The 27,497-nt window shown below is 45.0% G+C and overlaps 1 protein-coding gene across 1 annotated transcript in view; it reads left to right on the forward strand.

The window, feature by feature from the left end:
* The window catches only part of SIM2 (SIM bHLH transcription factor 2), a 56,760-nt gene that overhangs the window by 9,699 nt on the left and 19,564 nt on the right, over nucleotides 1–27,497 (forward strand). Inside the window, exons 2-7 of the mRNA XM_064279453.1 lie at nucleotides 793–875; nucleotides 3,936–4,025; nucleotides 12,065–12,173; nucleotides 15,960–16,045; nucleotides 18,653–18,852; nucleotides 23,724–23,830. Coding sequence (XP_064135523.1) covers nucleotides 793–875; nucleotides 3,936–4,025; nucleotides 12,065–12,173; nucleotides 15,960–16,045; nucleotides 18,653–18,852; nucleotides 23,724–23,830 — 675 coding nt within the window. The remainder of the gene's footprint in view (nucleotides 1–792; nucleotides 876–3,935; nucleotides 4,026–12,064; nucleotides 12,174–15,959; nucleotides 16,046–18,652; nucleotides 18,853–23,723; nucleotides 23,831–27,497) is intronic.

The following is a 27,497-nucleotide window of genomic DNA, read 5'->3' on the forward strand; positions in this document are numbered from 1 at the left end:
CGCGGGCCCCTTGCAGGCCCCGCCTCGGGTGCGGGCTTCAAGGTTGCCCTTGGGGAAGCTCCCGGGTAAACACTTCCCAGAGGAGGCAGCTGTGGGATTGGAGGCGGTGGGCGCTACCCCTGGCCTGAGAGGGCTGGGGAATCCAAAGAATTACGTGAAGATTGTACATATATGCCCTGGTGGCGCAGTGGTTAAGCATTTGGCTGCTAACCAAGAGGTAGACAGCTGGAGTCCACCTTGGAAATCCTATGGGGCAGTTCTACTCTGTCCTATAAGGTCGCTAGGAGTTGAAATCGGCTTAAGGGGAAAAGCTTCCTCCCGGAGCGCTGGGGCTTTACGTTGGAGCTTCTCTATCTTTGAGAAAGTACAGAATTGCAGAAGACATGGGAAAGGAAGGGAGGGCCCTTGGGGTAATATGTACCGGTCAAATCGATATCCGCGTCTGGCCAGAGAATGGCCGGTTTCAAAGCAAATTAGATTACTTTGTGGCATTTCAAATAAAACGGCAATTTCAGAACCCTGAGCAAGTGCGCGAGGCGCCAGCCTGTAGGGCTCGCTGTGCACCGGGTTGCCCGGGCCTGAGGCCTCCCCGGCCATGCCTTCTCAGGCCATTTTAATGGGGTGCACAGGGTAGCGGCGAGGGCACAGCCGGCGGGCTGTGGGGCCGAGAAGGTGGGCGGGGAGACTCTTGGGGATTGGGGAGCAGCGTGCTGAGGCTCTGCGCGCCTGCCTTGCGTCCAGATCTCTGGCTGGGCGCCCCCATTTACTCGTTTGCTTTATCCCCGCCTCCAGGTTTGGGAGATGCATGGGGACAGCCAAGCCGTGCCGGGCCCCTGGACAGCATGGCCAAGGAGCTGGGATCTCACTTGCTGCAGGTAGGAGCGTCGCAGTCAGAGAGCTTGGGCTGGGGCTTTCTACTGACCCTCCATTCCGGCCACGAGGTGTCCCTCCCTAAACCCTGCCAAGGGGCCTCGAGGTGTCCCACCCCTAGAAGCGCTGGGAGGATTGCTAGGCCGCACAAAGGCGCTGGCAGCCGGCGGAAGGAGATGTCCACATTTCGGAGCACGCGGGACCCGTGCCTGGGAGGCCAGGGTGTGGGCTCCTATTAGCACCTCGGGTGCACCCTCAAGCCAGCCACCCCTCCTCTCAGCTCCGCCAGCCCTCTAGCCCACTCGACAGCTAGTCCAAACGTTCCCCCGGGCACTGTGAAGTCCTTGCCAGCTTTCCTTTTCTCAGCAAACATTCACTGTGCGCTTGCTTGGTGCCAGACGCTGTGCTAGGCGCTGGAGACAGAGGAGAAGGAATGATCAGGACGCTCCGAGCTAGAGTGCAGCAGCTGTAAAGCTTTTGGCAATTGTGTGTTTGGAGGGGCTACGACAAAAGAGAGACAGTATCAATCATAGAATATTAACAGTTGGCATTTATTGAGAGTTTGCTACGGCCAGCCTCTGTTCTAAATCTTACTGTATCATCTCTTTTCACCACCCACCTGCGGTAGGTTCTACTTTTAACTCCATTTTTTAGAGCCGGAAATTGAGGCACAGAGAGGTCAAGCTTCATGCCAAAATCACACAGCAACTAGTGGAGCTGGGTTCAACCCAAACGGTCCAACTCGAGGCCAGCACCACCTATAACTGCCCGGCAGATACTACCACATGGTGTGGCCTCCGGGTTTACTGTGGGGCACCGGGCCCTTGTTTGGTTTGGGGTCGGTTATTTAGCGCCCGAGCGCTGGGCCATTCAGTGGGCGGTAGCTAAGCCGCCCGGACCTTGTATTTCCCCCGGCTCAGGGCTTTCGCGGTTCCAGCCAAGTACCGGTGCGCACTACCTGCATCTTCCAGGGCCGCGGCTGGCGCTAGGTGGGGACAGCACCGCCTCGCGTCTCGGACTCTTTCAAATGCCCTTTACAGAGCCTCATCAACGACCCGATTCATTCCCCCCTCGCGTCATTTGTCTCTGCCATCGAAAAATGCCTTCCGAGAGCTATTTTGCATTTCCTCGTTCAATTTCGTGTTTTCTTTAAAAAAAAAGTTGGCTACGCAATGCTGTGACTTGGGTCAGCGATCAGCCACCAGCTCCACATTTTGAAAAAGCAGGTCTTTTAACAACTCTTTCCCCTCAATGCCCCCGTGTGATTTATTTTAAGCTTGCGTGCGCTGGGAAAGAGAAGATTCCAGGGAATATTTTACAACATGCCACCGCCGCCGGCCCGGGTAATGGCGCTCTTGGAGCGGCTCCCGCGCACTCTCCCGCTGCCCCCTCGCTCTCTTCCAGATCGCGCGCCGTATTTTGCGTATTTGATACTCTTACGTATTATAAGTGACACTAATATCAGGGACAACTAAGTGCCAGAGAGCTCCAGTGAAAACCTGGCGAGCAAAGTCAACACCCCCGCCCTTCTCCAATGTATGTTTCAATCGTTGATTCCTGAGTAGTGGCCGGATGGGCTTCTTTGCGGTTATTATCGTGTAAGCAAATTTGATCATTTGACACTATGAAGGCATACGCGACATTTTCCGTTAAGAATACCGCTTTTTTGGATACAGCCGGCACCTTTGAGAATTGCAATATGATCACTTTTTCACGTTTACTCGTTCTAGATAAGGCTGTTTGTCAAATGTTGTTTTCATAAACTGTATCTCGTTAATGCTTTGGGAGTTAAGCAAGACTGTAAAATGTGTCCAAACCTTTATAACTTTAGAGATTGCTGTATGGTTTATAGTTTTGAAACGTCAAAGATTTCGTTGGGAATTTTTTTTTTTTTAGCTGAGTTAGAAACCTGAAATAAGGCTCCTAACTGAGGTGCAGGTTTCAATCTTAGCACAGGGAATGGTAATTAATGATAGTTTTATTTGCAAAAGAATGTCTCAAACTGTGTTTGAGACACCAGAAAGTAAAGATATCTTTCAAGTTTCCATTCTACTGCGCTCTTTTTTAGGATTCCCCCCCCCCAAAGAGGGATATAGAAAAACTAAAAGTAATCTGGTTTCAATTACATGCTGTAAAAATAGAATTTGTGGCCAGAAATTAATTTGGAATATTTTTTATGGGGCAGTATTGCGGGTTGTACCTGTCTTTCCACAACTTTATTGCTTTTCTTTGGTTCTGGATCTAAAATCTGAATGGGTAAATAAAATGTAGTTTTCTTTTTCAGAAGTAATTTAGTCTTTTTATCCTTGCCACCTATTATAATCATTTACTTTTTATTTGTTTTAATTGTGTCCTCTCATTTTATTTTATTTTATTTTTTGAAGGTTAGCTAACTTAGGGACAATCAGAATATCATTTGGGTAGTTTTAATTTTTCAGAAATTTACACTTTTTCTCCTTGGCTTTTGCGCAGATTAGTCGGTCACTTGTAAATCCTAACTAATCAATTCTGTAGACATGGTCTGCTAAAATAACTGAGGATTTTGTTCTATTTTCTGGAGAATGGTATTTCTGGGGAATGGAATTTATTATTCAAATGGTACTTAGGGGTAACTAGAAAATTGTGGCAAATAAAGCATAAATCCTAGTGGTATAAATGACCGCCAATTATGACATAAAATGGTCTATATAGTGGTAGATTTTCCCCTAAGTACCATAGAACTCCGGATTTGTGCTAAGCGCTAAAATAACCCCAAACAATAAAGCTGCTATATTTAAATTGAGCATGATAGGAATCCTCTCATGTTTTACATTATTTGTGTGTGTGTGTTGTGGATGTAAGATTGTGTTTAAAATGCTTTAAATGCATTTGAGAACCTGGCCTGGGAACTAACCCTTGAGTGTTGTTAGCTACACCCCTTCTTATGTCACTGAGCTGTTTTTGCGTTTAACAAATACGTGTTGATAATACTTTATACATTCTTCCATCCCAGCGCCAATGCAATGATTAACTTTAACTGTAAAGTATAGCTATCATATCTTACCCCAAAACTTTCTCTTTTTCAGACTTTGGATGGATTTGTTTTTGTGGTAGCATCTGACGGCAAAATCATGTATATCTCGGAAACAGCTTCTGTACATTTAGGCTTGTCACAGGTAGGTATCGCCTAATTTTACGTACAACTAAAGTATTACGTTATGTGTTCGAGGATCTTGACCGCCTGACCCAACCTGAAAATAAGTCTGTTGTCAGACTGCTGAATTGGACTGCTTTTGTGTATGAACATAATCCAACATGGCAAAACCATCTTCTTAGGACACCCTGCAGGGCTTTTCTTCTCTGTGTTACTTTTTACTTTCTTTTTCCTTTGAGGTTAATGACCAATGTATCTTTGCAACAGCCAGCCCTGGCCTCGGATTCCACCTAATACCCCGGATTTGCTGCTTACACAGTAATGCTATATGCCGCTCAAAAGAGCTTCACAAAGGGAGATTGCAGTCCATACTTGCTGACCTGCACGTGGTATTGTGAGTTGCTATGAAAGCCAGAAGAAAGCTGATGTAGGATATGGATTTTATGCAGAGAGAAGAAGGGGGAGAGAGGAGAAGAGGGGGGCTAGATTTATGAGTGTTCACATGGAATTCAGGGTAATTTTTCCTGAGTTTTTCCAGCTCAGTGGTTGTTCCAGTAAAGCGTTTTATATGCTTGTGATAGAAACTCATAAAACTCAGTTTACTACTGTTTTGCCCAGCAAGGTCCTGGTTTCTTTAGAACATTTAAGTATTACTGATTTTTCTGGAAGAGTGGAACAGACATCAGAAAAGGGGATCATCCCTTAGAGGAAAGAGGCAGGCTCAGCTTTGTCTAAACCTATCACGTTGAGGGTTTGGTGGGTGCTTTGGCTGCTGTCTGGGCCTGAGGCTTGTCCAGGTGGGGGGAGTCCAACTGACCATTCATGTCTCTGATTTTGATCATGGTTCTGAAAGGCATATTTTTTATACGTATAGGAACCAAGTGTTTCTTTAGATTGTAGACTATGTAAATTAGAGTGCCTTTTTCATCACAACCAAAGACACACTAGAATTAATTGTAGATAAAAAGGGACTCCCAGGAGGGACAGGCGTAATCTCTCTCTCGCTGGTTTCCCAATGTGACTAAGCCAAATAAAACATGCCAATTAACGTGGCTTGGGTTTTCTTACGTGGAAAATAAAGTCAGCAAATTTGGAAACTTGAATCAGGTGTACTCCTTTAAAGAAAAAATTTTAAACACATTTTTAAACTTGCCATTTGTTTACAAACTTCTCTTCCAGTGTATGTATATTCTTAGGTTCATATGTGTTTATGTGCCTATGTGTTTCCTAGGCAAAGCCCTTTACAGTAAATTTCATATTAAGATGGCCGGGGTTTCTTTTCTCTTCCTCTTCCTTTTATAAAATCAGGTCTCCCAAATGAAGTTTACATACCCCTTGCTTCTTACACCTGCATGATTCATGAGATCAGTGTGTTTGTAGAATGGGAAACACTGTTGGGAATATGAAATCCATTATTTCTATACTTTTCAGGGTTAGCATGAGCAATCAAAAACATTATTACTGTCAGAAATGTCACCTTTCTCTACTTGGAATTATTTAGGGACCTGTAGTTATACCAAGGAGCTCTGGTGGTGCAGTGGTTAAGCACTCAGCTTAGTGGTTTGAGCCCACCAGCCACTCTGCAGAAGAAAGATGTGGCAGTCTGCTTCTGTAAAAGATTACAGACTGGGAAGTCCTATGGGGACCGTTCTCCTCTGCCCTAAAGGGCCACTATCAGTCAGAATTGACTCGATGGCAATTGATTTTTTTTTAATTTTGTCAAACCCAGCCTGATTTCTACTTTTAACATGATCAAATTGCTTACTTTTTTCAATTGCAATTTATATAACTGTTAATAGTCTTGCAATAATAAATCACAAAGAAGACAAAACACTTCATATGTTTTTAAAATTGTAGGTAAAAAAAACTTTTAAAATAGGTAAAGTCACCATAATTGAATATTAAGTTTAGATCTGAGCTTCCTAGCAGTCAAAGGAAAAAGGGAAATACATTCAGTTATATGGTTTTTATTGTGTGATAGCGCAGGTATTTAACCTTCCAGAGCCATAACTTAAATGAGGAAAATAATGCTTGCTTTTTTTTTTTCTACCCATCTTTCAGGATTGTGGTAAGAAACAGATTAAAGTACCCATTTTGTGTGATTTAGAAACTGTAGGAGAACTATTTGGATGTCAGGCATTGCTACTGTTTCATTTAGGGCCAAGTTTGCAAGTAGAGTCCTTTGTTGGGTATACATCAGGACTGCTTAGTCATTTGGAGTGTCCTAGTATATGGTTTCGTAGGAAACCCTGGTGGTATAGTGGTTAAGAGCTATGGCTGCTAACCAAGAAGTTGGCAGTACAAATCCAAACGCTGTGGGGCAGTTCTACTCTGTCCTGTAGGGTCGCTATGAGTCGGAATTGACTCAATGGCAATGGGTTTTTTTTTTGTTGTTGTTGTTTAGTACACCATAAGGCACTATGCACAACCCAAACCATGCAATCCACTCAGCCAGCTGGTTGATCAGCATCTTACATCTCCCTCTATATAATTTTTCTCCTTATGTGCAAAATAGAATTGCTTGTCAATGAATGCAATAATTATAAATAAATAAATATAAATAAGAATTGAATAGGTAACAAACATCCCTTCTGTTTAGGATTAACTCACCAGAAAGAAATCTGGCAGAATCACAATTAAAAGTATTGTATTTCCTTATGGTCATAATGCAGAAATAAAACCGGTATCATAATTTCCAAGGGGTGATTATACACTACCATTTTCCAGGACAGTTGTAGAGAGAACCTTTGTCCACATGTTGCCAGTAGAAGCGTTAATTTAATGGAATAGATTTAAAAAAAAAAAAGTCAAACTGAGGGATTGTGTTAGTGCAAATGATTTAAAAAAAAAAAATTTCTTAATGGGGCTGACTTAGCCTCAGTCAGCAGCTACAGAAACACTGTAACAAAGATGTGAGCCTCTCCTTAGCATCTGGGGAGTATTCTGTGGTGAACTGTTTAAATAAGCAACAACGAACTTTTCCCTCCACTCTGCCTCCTGTTCATGATTAGTCCTGCTGAAGGGAATCTAGCCAGGATCATAATGTGTATTTTTTCTGTCTTCGTTACTTAACTAGTAAAATAAAATATTGAATAGGTGGTCACGTACCCAACTTCTCCTTTTCAAAATTTTTGCCCCTTTTAGATTATTTTTTATTATTAGCAAAAAAAAAAAAAAAAAGCAAATATTTCAAACATAAAAGCTTTATTAAAATAGGCTTAAAAATTTTTTAAAATCTGCAGAGTTGGAAGTGTTAATAAAATTTTACCAGTAGTCAGAGGTCATCATCTTTTAAACAGGTTTTCTGGTGAATAAAGATATTTGCTTGGTGCTATCTGGGGCTTCAAGAACTTTCATTTGCCATCAACGACATTATTTCATTAAGTAACAGCTTTCAAGTTAATTCAGGGTTAAACTGTATGTTAGAGGCTCCTAGGGGGCATAAGCTTCTAGGTTTGCCGTAACTGTGGAGAATTCCCAGCAAAATGTTTATTTGGTCTGCACTATGCAAATAACTTTCTGAATATTTGAGGATGTAAAAACAATCCCTCATGTGTTGTGTATAAAAAAAAACTCGTGTTATAAGCATATCTCAATTTAAAGCCTTTTATTAGGCTTTTTTTAAAAAACAAAAACAAGTGTTGGAACCAGCAAGCTACTTCATACGCAGCGTCTCTTAGTGGATTTTTGCTTTTGAATTAATCAACAGTGATCCTCGCTGTCAAACTCTAGTACAAAAAAATAAAAAGACAACAGAGTCAGCCACAAAATGCATGTTGTCCCCTCAGTCTAGGATCAAAGCTTTTGAAAGTAGAGTCAGGCTTATGAAAGTTCGGTCTGGTGTACACACACACATATGCACACATATAATACACAGATTTGGATGGGGGAGAGTTGGGGAAACACTCTTTATCCACGCAAGTTTTTTTTTTTTTTTAATGATTTCTTTTTTGTTGTTGTTGTTACTTGATTAATTTACTTACATTTGAAGAAGAAGAAGCTCTGCTGTGTGTGTCCTCAGACACTTTTATGTATCCTGGTGGTTTAACTTTTCGTAACAAAGTTGTATACATTATATTAAAAAAAAAAAAATCAAACGCACTGCCGCAGAGTCAATTCTGACTCATAGCGACCCTATAGGACAGAGTAGAACTGCTCCATAGGGTTTCCAAGGAGCACCTGGTGCATTTGAACTGCTGACCTTTTTAGTTAGCAGCCGTAGCTCTTAACCACTAAGCTACCGGGGTTTTCCATACATTATATAGCATCTAGGTAACTCATATACATTTTCAAATACATTTAGATATGTATGAGACAACCATTTATGAGATATAGAAGGAAAAAGCTAATATTTGAGGTTGCTACCGTAAGCACAGCTGGAGAAATAGCCATGGTGTTGTTTGGAAGCGTAGACTTAATCTTTTCACTTTTAAAATAAAGAGCAACATTTTATGCTTGTTGACATAACTTGAACTCTAAAACCCAAACCATCTGATTTTTAAGTGCACCATTTACTATATTTAGCAAAACACCCCATGCAAAGCAAAGTGCATTTTAGAGCCCGGGGCACTGTCGATCCCAAGTAGAATATGCCCTCTGAGTGCTGTATTTATCATATGGGAGCTTTCTTGGCAGGAAGAAAAGTTATTCAGCAAAACATTAAAAAAAAACTCTTAGCAGGAAAGTAATTCATTTTGTTTAGCAGGGTTTTACAAATACCACTACCGTATCACATCTCAGGTCTGTTTTAATAAGGTTGATATATGAGACCTGGGGAGTTTTATAGCGACAACCGAATTTTTTTTTCTTTTTTGTCGTGTGGCAGTCACATTTCTCTCAACATTCAAAAGTGCAAATAGATATGTAAATACAGGAAATACCATGTCAACCATAATTTTGAATCAAAGTCAACACTGTTGTATCATTCCAAAATTTGTTCTTTAACGTTTCCGTTTGTGAAGACTGTTTCACTTCCTATGCCACCTTAGAGTTTGCACGTTCGTTTCATAATTGACCCCAGTATTCAGAAAACCAAGCCTTTTAATTCATGTATCTTCACTCTTCTCATCCCCCCCCCGCCCCCCCGCCACCACACACACACACATGTGATGAGAATAGCAACTTTGAAAAAGGATGAAGCGACTTTGGGATTAGAACTGGGATCTAATCCCTCTAAGCACAGACACAAGTCTTTTTGCAAATAGGTGAAGATGTTTCTCTAGAAAGACATCAGTCCCTTTGTTCTGAAAAAGGATTTAAAGCAAACTAAAATGATCATTTGCCCCGAAAATGTGGGTAAAGGGGAAGTGGCAGGCCAATCCAAAGAAGAATTGTTTTGTTACTTTTTTTTTTTTTTTCATTTCTAAAGGGAGCTGTTGAAATTGTGAATCAATTAAAAAACAAAACAAAACAAAAACAACCCTTGTTTATTAATCTCTACCACTCCCACCCAGCCAGAGCTCCACAACAAATCCCTATTACTGCTGTCAGGAAAAAGGAGACTGCTTTAGGATTTTAAAAATATTTTTTCTTTTATTTAAACTTTTAAAGGACCAATGGGAATGACTTGAAAGAAGGATGTTTAATTTTTAGTCTTTATTTTAAAAAACTGAAGTCATGTAATAGCTTTTTTTTACACTCTGCCACTATCCATGTGGGTGATTCACAAACTGCCAGGTCGAGGGGTCTGGTGTGAATTGGTAGAAGGGAGGAATTCTGTAATAGGATTTTCTGGGTGGTTCTATTTGCATAATATCAGAAAGAAACGTTCTGTGAATAACACAGAAAGTAGAACTGTGAAAGCCATTTTAGGGACAAGATTACTTAGCAGGCCAGAAACTTAATTTTTCTGGAATAAAAAGGCAACTCACACACCCTAACAAGTTGCAAGACCTGGCTCTGAGGAGTGGGTTCAATTACTTCACCTCTCCATGGTCTCTTGTTCCCAAGAAAAGAGCCCATGGCCTCGATGCTAATTTGGACCAGGGGCTCCCAGGAGAGCTTCTCCATTAAAGCCTGGTTTTTTTTTTAGGGCTGTCCTGCTGCATGAGAGGCTGGGTCAGCGTCACCCCTTTACACATGATCCCCATGTCTCTCCACTGACTGAGGGCAATGAATCTTGGCTCCTCCACCAGATGAAACATACAGTTAAATTTAATCAGGGGTGGTTAGGGAAAAGGAACCCCACAAGCCTCCCTTTACTCTCTTAGGCTGCCCTTTCCCATGAGGATAAACCAAACCTGTTGCCGTCGAGTTGATTCCAACTCATAGTGACTGTATAGGACAGAGTAGAACTGCCCCATATGCTGCCTGGTGGATTTGAACTGCCCACCTTTTGGTTAGCAGCCGTAGTTCTTAACTACTACGCCACCAAGGTTTCACCATGAGGATAGGGCTGAGAAAAAGTCCTTAAGACTGCCCAAGGTTCTTAGGCACTCAAACAAACAAAAAACCAAACCCATTGCCTTGGAGCTGACTCTGACTCACAGTGACTCCGTGTGCGCAGAAGAGAACTGTGCTCCGTAGGGTTTTCATGGCTGTGATCTTTTAGAAGCAAATTGCCAGGCCTTTTTCCCAAGACACCTCTGCGTGGGTCTGAACTGCCAACCTTTCAGTTGGTAGCTCACCGCTTAACTGTTCGTGTACCCAGGGCATAACCCTAACCCAAGGCAGTTTTTCAGGTACTTTGAATTTCTTCCTACCCTGGCTTTTCGGGTTCCAACTGGCTGTAGTGGAAGTACTACCACTGCCCCCAGGCTCTCCAGAGCACACGGTTTTGTGTCTCTGAAAGTAGGCCACTGCTCAGAAGGCCGCTCTGATGTTGGTAGTTTCTAGTATATTCTGTGCCCATTGCCCGTCTTAATGAGTGAGGAGAGCCGGGTGTTGAGAATTTGCATCATCCTCTTTCATGGCACTCAAGAGTGTTTTGTAGAATAATCCACAGAGTTCCCAAGGTTGGGATTTGGGCCACCAGGGACCTCTGCTTAAAAATCTTAGCTTTGGTGTTTTCCTGGAGGCATCTATTCCCAGGACGCTGTGTCTGCTCTGGCATGGATGTCTTCTGAGGGGTGTGTCTGCAAAGATTCAGCACATCTGGAAGTAGGGTCCAAATGTGGGGTAGCAACCCCAGGAAATATCCCTGGTATCACGCTGTTATCTGGGCCAAAACCCCTCCCACAGGTCATGCTGCCTGTGGCCCAGCTACACCCATGGGCGGGAGCCATAGAATTAGCACTGTCTCCAGAAAAAAAAGAAAAAATAGGGAAGGCCAGTGACACAATTCTGGCAACAGGAAAGAGGCCTACAGTCCCTAAGGGACACATGGTAGAGTGGCGGATAAAGGGCCTTTGTCAGAGTAGGGTCTTTCTCAAGCAGAGTGGAGCCGCCGTGGCTCCCACCCAGTCAGGCCTCTAGTGGCAGAGTTCCCACAGGGCACAGTGTGGACATGGCGGCTGGAGTCTCGGCTGGCAAGTCCCCTCAGACAGCAATAAGCCTGTCTTAAGCTCCGTTCTTTATGAGGAATGTTGCCCAGGCTTCTACGGCCAGCCACCTCTAGGGCACATCTCTCTCATCACTCACTTCCCAGTTCTTCCTGCTGGGATTCTGTTGGCTGTCAGATCGAGCCTCAGCTTTCTGACCTGCTGTAAAGTGTAGGTGACAGTTCAGAGTGCCGCTGGAGCGAAGAAGAATGTCCTGCGTTTGGTGAAGGTGTGGTTGTATTGCTGTTAGTTTCTGTCGAGCCCACTCCAACTCATGGCGACCCCATGTGTGCAGAGTGGAACTGCTCCAGAGGGTTTTCAAGGCTGTGACCTTTTGGAAGCAGATCACCAAGCTTGTCTTCTGAGATGCCTCTGGGTGGGTTCGAACTGCCACATTTTCAGCTAGTAGTTGAGGGCTTAACCATTTGCGCCACCCAGGGACACCTTGTCTGTTCTAAGTGGAGATCAAAGCCCTGTGCCTGCTGGGGTGTGTACCTGTGACACACCTTACTCCCCCTGCCCCACCCCATGACATCTCTAGAGAAAGGCCAGCGACATTTCTGACTCTTCCCTCCTGTGGCAGGTGGAGCTCACGGGCAACAGTATTTATGAGTACATCCATCCTTCCGACCATGATGAGATGACAGCTGTCCTTGCAGCTCACCAGCCTCTTCATCATCACCTTCTCCAAGGTATCTCCTCCAGACAAAAAGAAACCAGGATGAAAACTAGGTGGTGCTCTTCAATAGGACCCTGGGGCTTTTGTACTCTTGCTTGCCAAGGCCACTTTGGGTGCCCAGCCAAGACCTCTCCAGCAAACACCCAGCTTCCCCCAAGTGGCAATTTCCTTTTATCCCTTTGTCCTTTACACTGACATTTGCTGAGCCGCCATCACGTGCTGAGACTGTTAGGTGCTGGGGAGGATGCAAAGAAAATGATGAAAAGCTTGTCTTCTCACATGCTTTTAGTTTAGAGTTCCAGGGAAGCTGTGTCCTAGATCTGAACCTGTTCTTCTTAATCAAGAGGTCCAAGGACAGAAATCAGAGGATCCATCAGTGACATGGGAAAAATCAGTGACATCTTTATTTTCTCTGGCTGGAATTTAGCATTTCCTTGGGTTATGATTGCAGACGAGAAACCAGATTAGTACTGGTATGTGTGGCCTTGCCAACCATGGAAATCACAGGTACTGTCATATCATATTACGGTTATGGCACATATTAAAAAATATCACTATCTCAAAATTTCAGGAGCTATAGGACCTGCTGCTGGATCTCGTTATCCCATCCGCTAATAAAGAAGTACATTTATAACCATATCACAACTTGTTTTAATATTTTGATAACATTTTCTAGAAGGAGATAGTATCTGAATAGTAGGGTATAACCCCAGGAAATAATCCTCGGTGTCACGTGGCTGTCTGGTGTTAAATCTCTCCCAAAGGTCATTGGTTTCTTTTGCAATCTTTTGTATTTTATACATTTGAAAATGATATTCTGAGTTGGGACCTGTGAAATCAGTTAGGAAGCCTTGGTCCGTTTCACAGACCTGGCTCTATCCAGGGATAGTGTCTTCTTCCTTCTACAGTTCCCTCTCATTCATTTTCCACATAGAGATTGAATTCCCACTGTGTGGTAAGCACCGTGTTGGGATGACATGTGGTTATTGTCCAGTGGGGAAGACATGGAACCCAACATTACACAAATGACTCTTTAAATTATGATTGCGGTGAGTGTTAGGAAGATAGAACGTATTCCAGGGGCTCTGTGAGGCCAACCAGCATGTTGATTGATGGGTTTCTTGTCTGCTTTGGACTACGGTATCCCAACTTGGCCAAAATTCCCCAGTGGAACACACGGCAAAAGAAGGGACTTCAAAAAGTGACAAGAAAAAATGAGTTTTATTCTTGTTGCTTCCTCCTGGGGAAGGTCAGCCTAAGGCTAGGAGGACAGAATGAAGAATAGCATTAAAAAAAAAAAAAAAAAGTTGCCATAGAGTCGATTTTGACTCATAGCGACCCTATAGGACAGAGTAGAACTGCCCCGTAGTGTTTCCAAGGAGCACCTGGTGGATTCAAACTGCCGACCTGTTGGTTAGCAGCCATAGCTCTTAACCACTATGCCACCAGGGTTTCTGAAGAATACCATATTCAGCTTAAAAAACAAAAACAAAACCTGTATAGGTACAGCTCTGTGGCTCCCCTGTTTTAGCTCCAGAAATACCAATAGTGAGTCTAAGAGTTCCTTACCAAGAAGAGATACTTGTGGTACATTGGTTTCTGAGAAGAGATGGGCAGCTTGGTGTAGAAGCAAAGGATCCACGGAGGTGAATTACAGGCCAATGGTCTGTGGTTCATAAGTCCTTGAAAATGGTATGGCTGCATAAATTAACATAAATAATGACTCTGAAGAAATAGTTTCTAACAAAATGTGGGATAGGAGAGAACACTGCATCTGAATCTAACACTTTGGGTTTGTTTAAAGCTGGACAGAGTCAGCAGGAGTCTTCGAGAATTCCTCAGAACATGGTATTGTTATTGTTTTTAAAATTACGCAGTCTGTTAGTTGCATGGGGGTGGATTTTCTCCCACTGGCCCTGGTCTCGTGTTACCTTTTCTGTGTCATAGCCTTGAAAAAAGTGTTTACAAAATGAAACCAAATGAGTCTTGAGAATATCATCAGACCCTTCTGTGCCCAGTTTCCGTGGGATTCAAGTCTGAGGTGTAGCAGCCGCACAAGAGGGGAAACAACACTGATTCATTCCAACAGCCAATTGAGGAGTGCCGGATTTCAGTTTAGGAGTGCTGAATCCACAGAGCTGATTTTCTGCGTCTGACTCCCATTGTTGTGTGAGAAATGAATTCTCCCTCAAACTGGATAATAATTACTGGTGATGTTTTTTAGACCTGGGCTTCTACACATCAGTAGAAATGGCTCAGACATGCTGCCCTGTTAAAGGGAAGCCTTATGCCGGCAGATTCCAGCCTGCTGCGGGAGGGATTGTGGGTAAATTATGGTGGCCTCTCCAGTTGTGTGTTGGGAGGCCATGAGGTGATGTCCTTACTTCCCTCAAGGGCAAGCAGGAAGGAAGACCTGGCTGCCAATCCTAGGGGTTACTGTTCTTTAGAAATTAATTTATTGACTTCCACCAAAGGGCTGTTTATTTATAGGGGGAGTGACTTCGCCCTCACCCAGAGGTGCTGGCAGGTCTCTGTTTGTACCTCAGAGTGCTAGTGTCCACTAACTAAAGCAGAGGGGTATTTCCTTGTGGAGCTCATTTGCATTTGCCATAGTGAGGTCAGAGATCTGTAAGAAGGAAACTCTTGGCCTGGGCAGAAAGAGAGTGGGGAAAGGGAGAGCCCTGGAAAAGATGGGCTGATGGTCTTTCCAGGGGTATGAATGAGGGCCAAAATTTTGACCTGGCTAAGTGGGTCTGTTTGGATCTGGTCCACTGTCCAGACTGTTGGGCAGTCTTGGAGGTCATGGTCACAGCTGATGGGAGGTGTGGTATGGCTGGCTCCCTCTGCTAGAGACAGGAACTCTGCGTTGACCCGTACTCAGTCTCTGCTACCCTGAGGGAAGTCAGATGCTTCTGGGCTGTTTCTGGCAGGTTCAGGTACATGTCCCGGGGCTAGCCAAGGTGGTTCTCTGGACACCAAGCCACTCTGTGGCCATCAGGAGGGGGCCATGGGCAGGTGGAGCTATGCTGAGCCCACTCCCGTGCAACTCCGCACCTTGCCTCCAGTTGGCATTTCCGGAGTTCTCATTCTTGTTCTTTTGGACCACGTGGAAGCCATGTTAGGCCTAGACCAGGTTCTCTTTTCAGCCCAGATCTTGGCCATAGACCAAGCTTTCTGGGTGCAGGGCTGGGGCAGGTAAGGAAGAGGTCTCTGGCTGCTTGATAGTTCTGGGAATTAATCAATCAACAAATAAATTAACTTTTAAAATTAACCCACCTTACCAAGTAACTCAGATAACCCCTTTTCAAATATACTCAGTTGCTGTCGAGTCAGTTCTAACTCATGACAACCCCATGTGTTATAGAGTAAAACTGCTCCGTGGGTTTTCATGGCTGTGACCTTTTGGAAGCAGATTTCCAGGCCTTTCTTTTGAGGTGCCTCTGGGTTGATTCCCACCACCAACCTTTCATCTAGTAGCCCAGAGCTTAACTGTTTCCACCACCCAGGGACTTCAGCATTGAATATCTGCCCCAATAAGGTGCTTAAGAATTAATCTGCTGAATTTATGACCAGAGAGTAATTTAGCCAGTGAGGAGATACCCAGAGACATATGTTACACTCCTGTATAGACAAGTTCATGGTTGTGGGTTAAGTCAAAACCTGTTGTAGTCATTGGGATGTATTTCTGACTTTGAGTGGCAGCCGATTCTGAGGATTTATTGTTGGGAAAAGGGGTGAAATTAAGCTGGGGAGAGCATTGTGGGACAGTTTGCTAATTTAACCTCCCTCCTGATTTCAGAGTATGAGATAGAGCGGTCGTTTTTTCTTCGAATGAAGTGTGTCTTGGCGAAAAGGAACGCGGGCCTGACATGCAGTGGCTACAAGGTAGGCGGAGCTTCTTGTGGGTTGGTGGAAAGATGGAGGTGGCTGTGGGTGCTCCCTGTGTCTTAGAGATTTTGCCTCATACCCAAGAACATCTACAGAAAGCATCTCATTTAGTTCCAGAAAGGGAGGTACAGGAAGCAAAAGCTTTCATACCACGATTCATATAGAACTCTCTAGTCACACTGCTTGCAGCCAAGGATAAGGCAAGTGTGACAGCTGGAGTTTTAAAAGGACATTCCAGGCTGATCAGATTTCAGTATATTTTTACATAAAAAAATACATTTTTATATACAAATAAAACAAAAATGAGTCAAAGGAGAAGTATTGGTTTAGACAATAACTATTTTTTTAGATTCTTTTTTTTTTTTGGTAAACATTTATGTAACAAAACATTTGACCTTTCAGCCATCTTCACATGTTCAGTTCAGTGACATTAATTGTGTTAGTTGTACCTTCAACTATCACTCTTATCCATTTCCCAGTCTTTCCATCACCCTAAACAGAAGCTCATTGTCCCCTAAGCAGTGAGTTCTCCTTTCCCCTCCCTCCCACCCGCCCCGGTAACCGCTGATAAACTTTGGTCTCTATGCTTTCCTATTCTAGATATTTCGTATAAATGGGATCTACACTATTTGTCTTTTTGGGACTGACTTATATCACTCAGCGTAATGGCTTAGGCAGTTTTACCTTGGTTCCTACGAATTGTACTTTGCAGACAGGTTGATCCCACTGGCACACCGTCCCTAGAGTTCATTTAGAATTCGTTGCACTGTCCGGTGCAAGGTCCTAGGACTGGCAGTGAGAGTTCAGAGTTTAGAGATGTTGCCTTTACCCTCAGAATGTCCAACCAAGCTCAGCAATCACGATGATGACATGCATAATAATAATAGTGAGAGAGCCTGTTCTAAGGTACCGAGTGGAGCACCTCATTTAGTTAATTTAATTGATCTCCATCCCAGCCCTTTGGGGTGGGAGTTCTTGGCCTCATATATATATATCATATACTGGAAGTGAGCTAAGAAAGGAAAAGTAGCTGGCCCAGCCCTCCCTTCTTTCTGGTTGCATTTCTCTGCCAGAAAGCACACATGACTTGTTCCAGTTAATTCCAGAATCTAGGAGTAGGTCCCCTGTAAGAGCTGTTGGTGGTATTGTGCCTCAGCATTAGGGTGAGCTGCTCCCAGAGGGGGAGGAAGTTTACACTGAGCGCCCTATTAGCTCCTTCCACCCTCCCCTCCCCTCTCTGGAGCTTCTCACACCCCATCCTCAAGTGGTATCTCGAGTTGCTGTCTTTGCCACCTCAGAGAAAAGAGGTTATAAACCTGTTCACACTGGAGCCAGAGACTTTTTCCAGGAGTATTTGCATTTGGAAGGGGAGGGAGGAGTGTGGGATGCAGAGAGAGGGGCAATTTTGTGCCTTTGTACCTTTGTCCCCTCTTTCTGGAGTGCCCCTCCCTGACCCTCCCTGTCACAGGGTCCTCCTTCTCTCAGCCTCTCCTCAGCCCCCTCCTTTGAGTGTCACTTCGGGCTCTTTCATGTGACCTTTACCTCACTCTAATGATGGGGTTTGGGGGATATGTTTCTTCTTTGCTGTCCCAGACTGTAAGCCTCTCTGGGCCAGGAACAGGGAATCCCCAGCACTGGTCTGCACCGTGTAGACATTCTTCAGGAGTCTTGGGTCCTGAATTGTTTCTGCCACTTACTGTCTAATCTTAAGCAAGAGATATGACCTCTCTTGTCCTCAGTTTCCTCATCAGTAAAATGGGAGAATTGACTATAAAGATTTTTAAGATTTGTTCCAGCTCTAAAGAGAGTGAATGCACTCAGGAATCCTGAAGGAAGGCTTTAACAAGAGAATTTTGGGCTAAGATTTTAGCTATTCACCGCCACTGCTATGATGATAATGGCGCTATCAAGATTTTACTGGTTGTAACCTGTATAAATGCTTCCCTTGAGTCTGTATAGATGTTTCTGTTTGGCATTTGCAACACTGTACACTCTCTCCTGTATGGTTTTGGCAATCACAATTAGAAGTGTTTCTATATTGCTACTCTGGCTTATTACTTATTACAAGGGGGTGAAGCCTTGTAATATAAATAAAAACACATGAGAAATACAGACTTTTGTCATTCTACTGAAATAACTCATAATCTAATGGAGCGTTATAGTATATTAAGGGATTTAAATGTCAACTAGCAGATGTCAACTTCAGTACAATTGAAGATGGTACAGTGTTACAGTTACTGAAGTGAGCAGTATGGAACACATGGCTAACTACCAAAAGTGCCTTTGCTGTGCTGGCAGATCATAACGTGGTAATGAGTTAATTATGCATAAATCTACTATATATTAAAAAATATATTAGAGAACCTTAATTTGTGGAGTTTCCTGAACATGGTCAATTGGATAAGACAACCCTTATAATTTTATTACGACAGCATTTTCTAAGAAAGAAGCACAGCTTCATTTATTCTCAGTACCGACCGGACGTCCATCAGAGTGTTGGCCGGCCCAGCTCAGGAGGGCTGTTCTCGGCGAGTACCCCTTCACACTCCTGTAAATGAGCAGTCCCTGGGCCTTTAGCAGCTGACCTTGCTCTCTCTCTCCCAGGTCATCCACTGCAGTGGCTATTTGAAGATCAGGCAGTATATGCTGGACATGTCCCTGTATGACTCCTGTTACCAGATCGTGGGGCTGGTGGCCGTGGGCCAGTCGCTGCCGCCAAGTGCCATCACGGAGATCAAACTACACAGTAACATGTTCATGTTCAGGGCCAGCCTCGACCTGAAGCTGATATTCCTGGATTCCAGGTGAGTCTGGCACCTGCGGCTGTGCTGTGGAGTTCTGGGCAGCACTGCTAGTAGAAATTGGCCCCTGAAAGGTACAATCCTAAGCTAGACCCTAACAAGAGATAAGTTGTGCTAGGAATGTAAATTGGAAAGGAATGTAGTGAAAATAAATTATGAGTGGAAAGAATTAACATCAGTCTTATTACTTAGAGAATAACCAGCTTATGGAGGCCCTGGGGGTGCAAACAGTTAACAAACTTGGCTGCTAACCGGAAGGTTGGAGGTTTGAGTCCACTGGAGGTGACCGGGAAGAAAGGCCTGGCGATCTACTGCTGAAAAATCAACCATTGAAAACCCTGTGTATGGACACAAAAATAGAGGGTGGAGAGAAGGAGCGTGCTGTCTCATTATATAAATTTTTGTATGAGAGACTGACTTGATTTGTAAACTTTCACTTTAAGCACAATAAAATTTTAAAAAAAGAAATGAAGGGAAAAAAAAGAAAACCCTATGGAGCATAGTTCTACTCTGACATACATGGGGCCTCCATGAGTCAGAATTGACTCAACGGCGACTGGTATCAGTTTAACCAGCTTTGTGGTTGTTAGTTGCCATCAAGTGTGACGCCATATGTGCAGAGTAGAACTGTGCTCCACAGGGTCTTCAAGGTTGTGCTCTTTCAGAAGCAGATTGCCAGGACTGTCTCCCAAGGCGCCTCTGGGAGGGTTTGAACCACCAACTTGTCAGCTAGTAGTTGAGCGCTTAACCTTTTACACCACCCAGGGACTCCTTTAACCAGCTTACAGGTACTTTTTTTTGAATCATTGCATGAGTTTGAAATGAAATTATGCGTTGCAGGCACAAGTTAACATTTTTGTTGAGTGATGTTAGGATTCTGCCATGCCAGTGGACCACATGTCTCCATCCTGTTGGTTAGGCTTTAGGACAAAGAGAACATTTCCACCTTGAGCAATGTCGAGGTGGGGCTTCCGCCTCAGGCTGGTGTGAAGCCATGGAAGCTATGATAGACACTGTTACTGTGCAGGTTGGGTACAGAGAGGTTGCCTTCCCTGGTGGAGAGCCCTGCCCACAAACTCAGCAAGTATCATGTCTGTGCCTGGGCCAGGAGGGCACCCTAGCCGATTGCGAAGACGAGGCTGGAGTGTCCTCAAAACTGCTGCCCCCATCTTTCCGTTCTTCCTCTGTCCTCCATTTTGAGAATCCTCCTTCAGAGGAGAGAAATTGAACTGGCAGAAGCACTGATTCTGTTGTTGCGTGAGGCCTTGAGGCCTGTTGGGAGTCCTGTGCTGGGGTGGCCTTGGCCTTTCCCACAGGTGGTTGGAAGCCTGGATTCCAGCTTCCTCTTCCAGTGGCCAGGAGTCCTTAGGTCCCAGTCCGGTCAGGCATCTTTTCTGTCAGTTGTGGACCTGCCCTGCTCACTTCCACCCATACAAGTCTGTCAGGGAAGATGAAACTTGAGAATAGACGTGAAGCATTTGAAAAAGTAAAAAGCCTGGTGTACCTGCAAGGTAAGTCCCTTAGGCCCTGGCCCCTCATATTCCTCCGCTGTACAAATGGGAATAAGAGTTCAGAGACCCCACCCCTGACTCCTGGTGTGTGTGGCTGAGCTTCTCAGAAGAAAGGATACATAAATTTTGTTTTCTGCTTCTCCTAAAGCCAAGATTTGTTGACTCTTTTTTAAGGAAAAAAAAAAAATCTGCCTTGTTAGGGGTGAGAGATGAAGACACAAACTAGTTTGGTTCATTGTTAATTTACCTCAGAACCACTCAAAGATAGAAAAATGAAAAGAGGTGAGATTACAGCGTCATCATTATCCTCCCAGAAGTATGACTTTCTGGGGGAGAGATGCCAACCCTTTTTTGGGATGACCTAACACCAACAAATGCCATTTTCTGGCAAGTAAAGATGGCAGAACTGCACAGGAAGGAAGGCTCACTGCCTCAGAGGCTGGGTGTGAGGTAGAAATACTGGTCCTCCGGGATGAAAGAGTTCTTTCTTGATTTAGGAGCCACATCTGAAAGTAGATGGAAAGAAAAGCTGGCTGTCTAAGTTCAATATTTAAGAAATCTGGGAGGATGCTATTGGTCTCTCCTTTGTTTGATCTCCTACTTTTTCTTTGACTATTCTAAGAAAACCCCTGATGAAGTCTCTAGAATTCCCTAGAAGAGGTGAATTCTCTAGGAGAAGCAAGGAGGAACTCTCCACAGAGGAGAGATTTTAGGTCCTTGTGAGTTTTTCTATCAACACAGCTTTGAGACTAGAGAGACAAATGGAGGAGCTTTAGAGAAAGGGTTAGCTCTGCAGCTAGCCTGCTGCCTGAGGGGGTGCCTGAAACTTGGGCTTGTCTTGAGCACCAAGGGGACTCCTCTAACTCTAGGATGTGAGGCAGAGTATGAAGGTCCAGCTGGAGAGCTTCTCCCGATAGACTCATGTCAGAGTTTTAGAAGTGGAGTAGAAAAGAAAAGAGGTGATCTGGAGATGACTTCCTGTCCCCACCAAAAGACCTGTGAGGCTTTTTCTGAACTCCAGTCACTTACAGGAGATGCTTAAAGGGGCACAAGTGTTCTGGAGAATTCTTTACAATCACTATGGTCTTTGGTCTCTTGCAGCTCACATGGCCTTTAAAAGGCTGCTGGGCCAGGGGAGTAGAGGGGCAGGGTGAGGGAGCCCTGGGACCAGAGCAGAGTGGCCAGGCAGTGTGGGCGATGGCAACTCTGTGTCTGACCACCAGTGTCACTGTGATAGCTTCATCTGAAGCCCAGCAGCCCCCAAGTCTCAGGGGCTAGGGTGGTGGGTGTTGGGGAGGAGGACCGGGCTGGGTTTCCACCCAGCACAATTCCAGACACAACTGAACTCGGCATAACCTGAAATTTGGTTCATCGGGGTTTGTGGTATTACACTTTGAAACCGAAGCTGGTGCTTTTGCTAAGGATGGGTGAACCCAGCTATGCTCGGGGTTTGGCAAATCCCTCTGACAGATCTTCAGATACTGGAGGTTTGGAAAAAACCAGGAGGGCCCCCTGCCAGACCTTTCCCTCATCCTTTAATTATTAAAGCCAGTGTGTACTTTGATGAGAAACTTAATACATGCGTTTCTGATTCATTTACGCGTTTGGGGCTGTGTGGCTCTGTAACTTTATGTCCACAGGGTCTGGGAAGCTTCTTTCATCCCCAGACCCTTGAGATGCCTGGTTTTCTTTTGGAAAGCCAAACATGGGTCTCAATTTTCCCGCCACACAGAGCTTGGCTCCAATGGAGCCTGAAGTTCTAGGTGGCCCCTAGATAAATCCCTGACTGGGCTCTGGACTCTGCAAAGTCCACCCCCTGGGAGTCCTGTCTCCTTCCTACCCTAGGGAAACACCATGGGAATGTGTCCACCAAATAGCGCACCATTCTAGGGAAATATGAGGCTCTTGGAGATTTACAACCCAAAGCCCGACTGAAAGGGAAGCGGGTTAAAGAATGAAAGTGAGGTCAAGTTTCTCAGTTTAATTTACAGCTAACATTTCATATCCTGGTGGGCAGGGCCCCCGATCCCAGACTTTCTCAGCTCCCCAACCCCCAGCACTGACTTCTCACTGTAGTCTTGCCAGCTTTGGGATCCCTTCTCGTCCACCTCTTTCATCTGTGCTTAAGTATCTGTCACCAAGATGTTTAGACCACCTTCTCCAAAGGCATGCTTCCCAGCCCAGTTGCCCAAGGCCTGGGAAGGGATACCATTACCACATGCAATTTTCACCTAGAGATGGAGTGATCCAAACACTAGTGAGGATGCGGTCTTGCATGTTGAGAGCCACTTGTCTTCAAAGAGCCGAAGGGGGAAATTAATATCCTTGTGACTTGATGAGAATAAAGAAGGGTACTGCCACAGAAGCATTGGAAAAGTGCTCCTGTTTCTACAGAGGGCTTATGCTTGACCTTCTAGTCACAATATTCTCAGCTGTTATCAAACTGTCTTAGTCTCCTAGTGCTGTCGTAACAAATACCACAAGCGGGTGACTTTACAGAACAGACGTCTATTTTCTCATAGTCTAGAGGCTGAAAGTTCAAATCAGGGTCTCAACCATGTCTATTCCTTCCTTGTTGGTGCCCTGGGCATACTTGGGTCCTTGGCTTGTAGACGATCCTCACATGGCATCTGTCGTCATGCGTGTGTGCGTATCTCTGGGCCTAATCTCTTTTTAAAACTCAGAAGTGATTAGATTGATTCGATTTAGAGCCCACCCTAGTTGGGTATGATCTAATCAACATAACAAAGAGAATTCTAGCTCCAAGCAGGATGACATCTACAGATACTAGAGCCAGGAATTCAGCATACGTATTAGGGGGGACACAATTCAATCCATAACACATACTATTTTCTGGGGGCTGTACAACAGTCCTCCACTGGGGCTTAAATATCCCCAATTCAAAATTCTCACGAGTAGAAATCACCCAGCTAGCAGAGTTCAGAGACCAGCTGTGCCCACCGAAGGGCCCAGTGTGCAGTGGAGATTTAAAAGCTCACATAGGGTTGCCCCCCAGGTGCCCCCCAAATGGTAGCTTCTCTCTCGCCTTGGCAGCCTTCTCCCCACATCAGTGTTGCAGTCCACTTTCATGTCCTCAGGTAAGCTTCACTTGGAAAGAGGCTAAAATGGTACGCTGTTTCAAAACATTCTTGTTCTCAGTGGTTTTCGCAGGACTTTCCTGCTTGGGAACAGTGCTACATCCTGCCCTGGGCGAGAGTTCAAAGACTCTCTTCTTGTAAAAAAGATCATTCTCAGTTTCCAAAGTCAACATTTCCCCCCTGGGCCTTTTTGTACTTGATTAGTTGGCAAAACCAATATTAGTTTAAATGAAAGGCAATCCGCAGCGCAGCGTCCCTCCCCCAGGGTGACCGAGCTGACGGGGTACGAGCCACAGGACCTGATCGAGAAGAAGCTCTACCACCACGTGCATGGCTGTGACGTGTTCCACCTCCGCTACTCGCACCACCTCTGTGAGTACCTGCTCACCTGCGGCGGGCGTCGGGGAGGCTAGCCCGGGAGGGAGGCGCTCAGGATGGCGGGGGGCAGCCTCCGTGTTTGGTAAAGTAGTCGTCTGTGATGCACACACGATTCTTAAGCTTCAAGCATGACTTCCTCTACCCGTTAGCTAAGTACAGCTACACTTTCTCAGCTTTCAAACATTCCTGCTCACCTTCCAATAAAACTCTGGCATCTGGAGGGTGCTTCAGATGTTGCCTGTGTTCTTGACTGTGGATTTGGCGCCTAAATTTCTCTACGACACCCAGACACTAGTTGCAAATAACAACAGTATCAGAACTAAGACTTAGGTAACTCTTATGACTCTACTTAGGGGCATTGGTGATTCAGTGATAGAATTCTCACCTTCCATGCAGGAGACCCGGGTTCTATTCCCCGCCGATTTACCTCATGTGCAGTTACCACCCGTCTGTCAATGGAGGGTTGTGTGTTGCTATAATGCTGAACAGGCTTCAGTGGAGCTTCTGGACTAAGATGGGGTAGGAAGAAAGGCCTTGTGATCTACTTCCAAAAAGCAGCTAGTGAAAACCCTATGGATCACAGTGGTCTGATGGGCAACCAATCATGGGGATGATGCAGGACTGGACAACATTTCGTTCTATTGTGCGTGAAACAAGAGCAGCCACTCTATGTAGACACTGCTCTACATGCTTAGCCTGTTACCAGCCCAGTGAGGCAGAATCTCATGATAGTCATCCCTGTTTTATTGTGGAGGGTGTGAGGTCCAGGGAGATTAAGCCACTTGCCTGTGGTCACACAGTGCAGAGGCAGCTGGGCTCTAGAGTCTGTACCTCTGGGCACTGGACACCAGTCTCAGGGAAGGACACACATTCCTAGGATGGAAGAAGTCAACTTGGACAGGGTGAACAAACAAGATTTGATTTGCCTATGGAGGCGGTTTGGGGAACATCTGAATTTAAGAGGGGCTTTCATCACTGAAATATTTAAAGAAGTGGCCCTTTGCTTCTAAAATCCAGATTGAGGCAGAGAATAATTTGGATGAAGTGGGCTACCTCGCCATCCCGCTGTCCAGCTCTGCCGTGCCAGGGCCACCCAGGGTTTTTTTTTTTTTTTTTAACGGGTTGCAGATGGTAGGAGGAGCCAGGTCTCTAAAACTTGGCCCAGATGACATACTCTCTGTCCTTGCTTTGCTTTGTATTGGCTAAGAGACTTTAAAGGCCAGGTTGCTGGTGTTGAGTTGGAGGCAGGTCGCAGGTGAAGGGGCTGCCCCTCTCCGTGGTCGTGTTGTCTGCCTTGACATTCCCTTGTAGACTGGTCTGTCTACACTGATCCCACATAGATAGGTCTTAAAAGAGCACAAAGCTCAAAGCAGACATTCTTTACTAAAAAAAAAAAAAGCTAAGCTAAACTCAGCATGGCTGTTACTGGGAGCTGCTGTGGCTCTTCCTCAGGCCGCTGTGGGCAGAGACCATGAAGACCAGGCCATTTTTCTGGGGGCTGCTGTGGCTCTTCCTCAGGCCGCTGTGGGCAGAGACCATGAAGACCAGGCCAATTTACTGGGGGCTGCTGTGGCTCTTCCTCAGGCCGCTGTGGGCAGAGACCATGAAGACCAGGCCATTTTACTGGGGGCTGCTGTGGCTCTTCCTCAGGCCGCTGTGGGCAGAGACCATGAAGACCAGGCCATTTTTCTGGGGGCTGCTGTGGCTCTTCCTCAGGCCGCTGTGGGTAGAGACCATGAAGACCAGGCCATTTTTCTGGGGGCTGCTGTGGCTCTTCCTCAGGCCGCTGTGGGCAGAGACCATGAAGACCAGGCCATTTTTCTGGGGGCTGCTGTGGCTCTTCCTCAGGCCGCTGTGGGCAGAGACCATGAAGACCAGGCCATTTTTCTGGGGGCTGCTGTGGCTCTTCCTCAGGCCGCTGTGGGCAGAGACCATGAAGACCAGGCCATTTTTCTGGGGGCTGCTGTGGCTCTTCCTCAGGCCGCTGTGGGTAGAGACCATGAAGACCAGGCCATTTGCCTGGGCACGCTCAGACAGCTTGATCCTTTCTTTTTTAATTGTGGTAAAAATGTGCATAACAAAATATATGCAATCTCCACAATTTCTACACGTACAATTCAGTGACACTGATTACATTCTTCAATTTGTGCAACCATTCTCACCCTCCTTTTCCAGATCAATCCACCACCATTAACATAAACTGACTGCCCCGTAAGCAAAAACTCCTCCCTCCCACCTCTGGTAACCATTAATGTGCTTTTTTGGAAATAGATCACCAGGTCTTTCTTCTGAGGCACCCCTGGGTGGACTTGAACTTCCAGTCTTTCTGTTAGCAGCCAAGCACATTAACCGTTTGCACCCCGGGACTCCAAGTCCAAAAGCAGTTGCCATGAAGTCTGTTCTGACTCATGGTGACCTCATGTGTGTCAGAGTAGAACTGTGCTCCACAGGGTTTTCAATGGCTGATTTCTGGGAAGGAGATTGCCAGGCCTTTCTTCTGAGGCACCACTGGGTGGACTTGAACCTCCAACCTTTTGGTTAGCAGCCAAGTGCATTAACCATTTGCAGCACCCAGGGACTCCTCCACCATCCAGTTGGTCTTACAGCTGGAGGCGTGGCATGGTCTTTGCTCCATTAGGAGGCCCAATATCTCCCAGCTGGCCTGGGCTTATCAAACCTACAAGGAAATTTGATTTGAGAGGTTTCCAAAGATTTACGTGATCAATGAGCCTTATCTCATTAGAAATTTAAAATTTCTAAACATTGAAATGCCCTCAGGGAACCCTGAAAGGGAAAGAAAGCACACAGAGGCCTCCCAAGAGACACACGGAAAAGGTGTAAACATTTAGAAACTAGAGGGAACACAGCTTTCCTTTCCAAATGAGCTAGAATTGGTAAATCAAGGAAAACAGAAGATAGCAGTATTGACAATGACTGCTACCGTTGTGTGACTCTGAGTGCGGGGGCATAGCGTACCTCAGCCAGACCCAGGGGAGTTGAAGTGTGGCTCTGGGGTTCACCATGAAGTCTCCTGTCTGCCCAGCCTCCCCTGCCAGCGTTTCCCTGTATAAGCTAGGGGTGAGTCACAGCTTGGCAAGTTCTTAGTTGAGGTTCCAGCAGCTTCTTACTCAAGCATCCAGTCCAGACTCTGACTCATGGTAACCCCATGTGTGTCAGAGTAGAGCTGTGCTCTGTAGGGCTTTCTTTCTTTTTAAATAATTTATCTTATTTTATTGTTCTTGTTGAGAACTACACAGCAAGAACATATATCAAGTTTCTACATGTACATTTCAGTTACATTGATTACATTCTTCAAGTCGTACAACCATTCTCACCCTCCTTTTATGAGTTGGTCCTCCTCCATTAACATAAACTCACTGTTTCCTAAGGTTCCTGTCTAATCTTTCGAGTTGCTATTGCCAATTTAATCCCAAATAGATCTTAAAAGAGCACAAAGCTCAAGGCAGATGTTCTTTACTAGCTAAGCTAAACTACCGTTTGGTTTTAAGAATATTTCAGAGGATATTTTTGGTTTAAAGTTTAAAGATTGTCTTACGGCAATAGTTTGAGGGTTCATCCAGTCTCCATGGTTCCACAAAGGCTGGATTACACAAGAATTTGAAATTCTGTTCTACATTTTCCCCCTTTTGATCAAGATTCT

Source organism: Loxodonta africana, chromosome 2 (assembly GCF_030014295.1).
Source record: "Loxodonta africana isolate mLoxAfr1 chromosome 2, mLoxAfr1.hap2, whole genome shotgun sequence".
In the NCBI taxonomy this organism is placed as follows: domain Eukaryota; kingdom Metazoa; phylum Chordata; class Mammalia; order Proboscidea; family Elephantidae; genus Loxodonta; species Loxodonta africana.